Genomic DNA, 4,007 nt, shown 5'->3' on the forward strand with positions numbered 1-4,007 from the left:
CCCCCCCCCGGGGCCCTGCCCATTCTCTGTGCTGTATTCTGCAGACGCTCTTGGCAGTCTGTCTGCCCGGCCGAATGTCATGAACCTGGATGACGGGGACTCGTCGGACGATGGTGGTGCGCTTGCTCCGGCTCCCTGTGGCCTTATGGTCACTCCCATTTCTAGTCGCCCTCCTTTTCCCCCTCACGCCGGCCTGTGGCACCGGCCTCCGTCACTCCTCCTTCCATCCCTAACCCCGATGGTGTAAACATCACTCCCCCGCCATGGTGGTCCGAAAGCCGCCGCCCGCTCGCGCGCTGGCAAGTCCGCCGCCCTGCAGTCTGCCACCAGCATGGAGGCCGAGACCGGTGCGTTTTTGCCGCCTTTTCGCATCCCTGCCCTGGCCTTTGCTATGGCTGCCTCGTCGGGCACTGACCCGCTCATGTGTCGGACGGGCATAGTCGATCGGTCCAAGCGCTCGGCCGACCGTCTGGTCAAGTCGCGTGAGCAGCGCAACATGCTGCAGGAGCTGCACCGGGAGTTCACCGATGCGCCGGAGGAGATCGCCGAGGAGCGTCCGGAGGAGGACGACCTGGAGCGCGCGCGCACCGAGCATGAGGAGGCCACCTTCACTCGTTTGCAGGTGACGCGCAAGGACCGCGCCCGCCTGAAGCGCAACACCGAGCGCTCCAGCGATCTGCGCGACCTGGAGGAGTTCTCCGATATCACCAGCCTACAGGTGACCAAGGAGTGCGTCCATTGCCTTCCTTTTGCCCTGTGTTTCCGCCCCCCGGCGGGCTGATGTCCTTTGTTGTTGCCAGCTGGTCGCGAGTATGTGTGGGTGGGTGGGTGGGTGAATCTAGGGGGAACATACTGCGGATGATAGCGTGCCCTGACTGATGGACTCCTGCTGCTGCTTGCCACCCGCCACTGGGCCAGGCGCTCCGACTTCGAGGACAGCCTGGCCGCACGGCGGCCCGTGGCACAAGTGGCCTCTGCGTACCACGAGCGCCGACGCCTGGCCAATGAGGCCGCCATCAATGAGCAGCGTCAGCATTCGCGCCCGATGAAGCGTCTGCGCGAGCAGATCCGCGAGACCGAGGCCAAGAAGAAGCCCTCTTCGGCGGCCGGTGGCAAGCGCCCCCGGCGCTCTTGAGTGTACTGAGTCAGCTCGCGGTGTCCCTCCACGTGCTTTGCGCGAGAGTGCGTGTCTGTCACCCTGGCCGCCTCTGCCTCTCCCTCCGTCTCTCTTTCCCCCTTCTTCCAGGTATATGCCCTTGCTTTTGAGTGCGTGAATACGGGCTTGTGTGCGTGTATTGTATCAGTGTGAGCACATGTCCTCGTTGTCCCCCCCCCCCTCCGTGCAGGATAGATGTGCCTCCTTTGTCGTTGGCATGGCCTGTGTGGGTGCAGGGAGATGAGCGATGCGCGTTTGCACAGGCCCGCTGTGTTCGAAATCCGTCCGTCTTGCTTTTCCGTGTAAAATATAATTCCGTGTTTTTTTCCCCCCTCCTGCATGGTACTTTGTCGCGAGCTGCATCATGTCGGAGCCCGGCGCCGTTCGGTTTGGACACGGTCGTCGCGGTGGGGGGGGGGGTGGGGACAAGGAAGACATGGCGCACCAAGAGCACCCGTGTGCTCCGGTCGGAGACTCCCACCGGGCAACCAAGAACGAGCCCCTCTTGGCTGTGCTTTATTTAACTCAGGCCGCGAGGAGCCACGAATGCCAACGATACCGCCAGGATGGATGTGTTGGCGGCTGCGCGGTGAGTGGGCAGCTTGTCAATGCCCCCGGTCCTGGCGTCTCTTTTACCCCTGCATGTTTTTTTTTGTACTCCCACGAGAGAGGCGCGGACTGGAACATGAGAGGGGACGCCCCATCGGACAGCTGATTCCCCTCCCCCCTCGGGCCCCGCTCTCCCGGGGACATTCTGTTGTGCAGGCCGCAGGGGGGGGGGGGGGGCGGGGTCTCTGATGATGCCGGAGGTTGATGCATTTAGCTTGTGCAGAATGGAGGCGGGCTGGGGCGGGAAGTTGAATATAAAAATAATCCAAGGCACATATATAACCCGGCATTGTCGTCGGGCACACCAGCACCCTAAATCATCACCAAGGTGGCCCGGCTTCGAGGGCCCGCGGTGTGCGTGTGTGTGTGTGTGTGTGTGTGCTGCTTCTGTTTTCCTCTCTCACTCCGGCCAGTCCCTCGTCCCTTCTGTCTCCGGCCCCCTGGCCCCGCGCTCCTCCCTTGTCGGGGGCGGAGCCTATCCCTGTGTAGCGCAGCGCGGGGGAGCTGCGTGCGTGCGCGCGTGTGTGCGTGTGTGTGCAGGGAGGGGGGTCTACGGAGGAGGAATGTCCTTTCAATTTGCACTGGGGCGCCCCTGCGTCCGGACGCTGGCCGACAGGAGGTTGTTTGGTGCCCCTCCCCCCCGGCAGGCTGGGTCAGGGGGTCTGGCGAATGCCTGCCTCGCTCGCGCTGCCTCGCCCCCCCTCCCCCCCCTCCGCACTCGAGAGGCATGAGCGGCGCGGGGGTGTAACCGCCAGCAATGGTTCCCGCAAGAGCATGTGGGGGGCGGAGGGGGCGGCGGCGGCGGCGGCGGCGACGGCGGCGGCCTGCCACCCGGCCGGCGGAGCAATGGCTGGGTGAGATGGGTTTACCACGGGCATGTATCCCCCCGTTGCCGGGCGCCCCCCCTGTGGCGGTGGGCGGGTGCGTAAGCGCGCGCGTGCGCCCACATGCCCTGCGGAGCGGGGTCAGGCAAGGTTCCCGGGCCGGGGGGCCGGGGCGCGGGGTACGGCGGCCGGGGACCCAGGCGCGCCCGGCGCTTGGAAGATGGGCAGATGATGCGAGAGGGCCCTCCCAAGCTCGCCCCGGGCTTGGGGGACGCCATGCGCGCCGGGCTTGGCCGGTTCGCACCTTGCCCGCCCGAGGGCGAGCATGAGCCTCGAGGGGCCATCGTCAAGGGCCACGCCGTGTCGCCTCCGGGGGCGAGGGAGAGAGAGGGGGCATTTGCGCGAACTCGCGCCCCGGAGGCCGCGCGTGCGTGCGCGTGTGTGCGCCATCGACCAGGCGTTCCCACGAGCTGCCAGCGCGCCACCCCGCCGTTGACTGAAACAGCCGGCCTCCCGGGCATGACCCCTGCCCGGCCGGTTGCAGCCGACTGGTGTATGGGCCCCGAGCCGGCGGGCGTGTCTTCCGGCGTGCGCGCTCGAGCATCCCGCCTGCTCGAGGCCAAGCCCGAGCCGGTCGTCGGGCCGCGTCCGAGGGCGCCGCGTCGGCCGGGGATGGCTCATTTGTCTCCAAGGCCGCTGCCTGGGGGGGGGGGGCGCGCGGGCGGGCATGGGGCGGCGGAGCACGCCAGGCCGAGGTTCGCCCATGCAGGGTCCGACCGTTTCCCCCCGCCGGGGCGTTTGTTGTTGGATGCGCCACAAGCCGCCCAGCAGCCTGGGGGCGGCGAGGCCATCACCCCCGGGGCACGGTGGGGATCCTGTGTCTTGGACTGAGGGTGGCGGCGGCCGGGGTGTGACTGGTCGCCGGACGTGGATGGCATTCCGGCGGTCGTCGCCCGACCCCCCTGCCGCCGCCGCCGCCCGGCCGCCCGGCCGCCGTCATCAGTTGGGGAAAGGGTGCCCCGGCACGCGAGCGCTCCCGCGGTGTCGAGGAGCGGGCAAGCGCGAGCGGCCGCGCAAGCAAGTACGAGCGCCGGCTTTGGCTGGGCCCCAGCGCGGGCCCGAAAAATGCCTTGTTTCATCTCGTTCACACCGGGAAAGCGGCTCGCAAGTTCTACGTTCCTCCCGCCGCCCGGGCCCCCAGGGTCCCGCTGGCTATCGGCTATGTATGGGCTTTGGCAGAGGCACACACATGCCTTCGGGCCACATACCGCGGAGCATGAGTGCAACACCGCCCCCCCCCCTTCACCCATACCGATTCGCATATGGGCTCGCTCGAGCTTGCTCGTTCTCCCCAACACCCGGCCTGGAGGCGCGGCCCTCGGCGGGGCCCAGTCGTCCGGCCTTCCGGCTGTGCCTGT

The 4,007-nt window shown here is 67.6% G+C and overlaps 1 protein-coding gene across 1 annotated transcript in view; it reads left to right on the forward strand.

Annotated features, from left to right (window-relative positions):
- H696_03774 (hypothetical protein) overlaps nt 1-1,477 on the forward strand; it is a 2,732-nt gene extending 1,255 nt beyond the window's left edge. Inside the window, exons 4-7 of the mRNA XM_009497632.1 lie at nt 45-116; nt 279-347; nt 441-729; nt 919-1,477. Coding sequence (XP_009495907.1) covers nt 45-116; nt 279-347; nt 441-729; nt 919-1,135 — 647 coding nt within the window. The 3' untranslated portion in view covers nt 1,136-1,477. The remainder of the gene's footprint in view (nt 1-44; nt 117-278; nt 348-440; nt 730-918) is intronic.
- The last annotated feature ends 2,530 nt before the right edge of the window (nt 1,478-4,007 follow it).

The sequence above is a fragment of the Fonticula alba genome, assembly GCF_000388065.1.
Source record: "Fonticula alba strain ATCC 38817 unplaced genomic scaffold supercont2.6, whole genome shotgun sequence".
NCBI classification, from domain to species: Eukaryota; order Rotosphaerida; family Fonticulaceae; genus Fonticula; species Fonticula alba.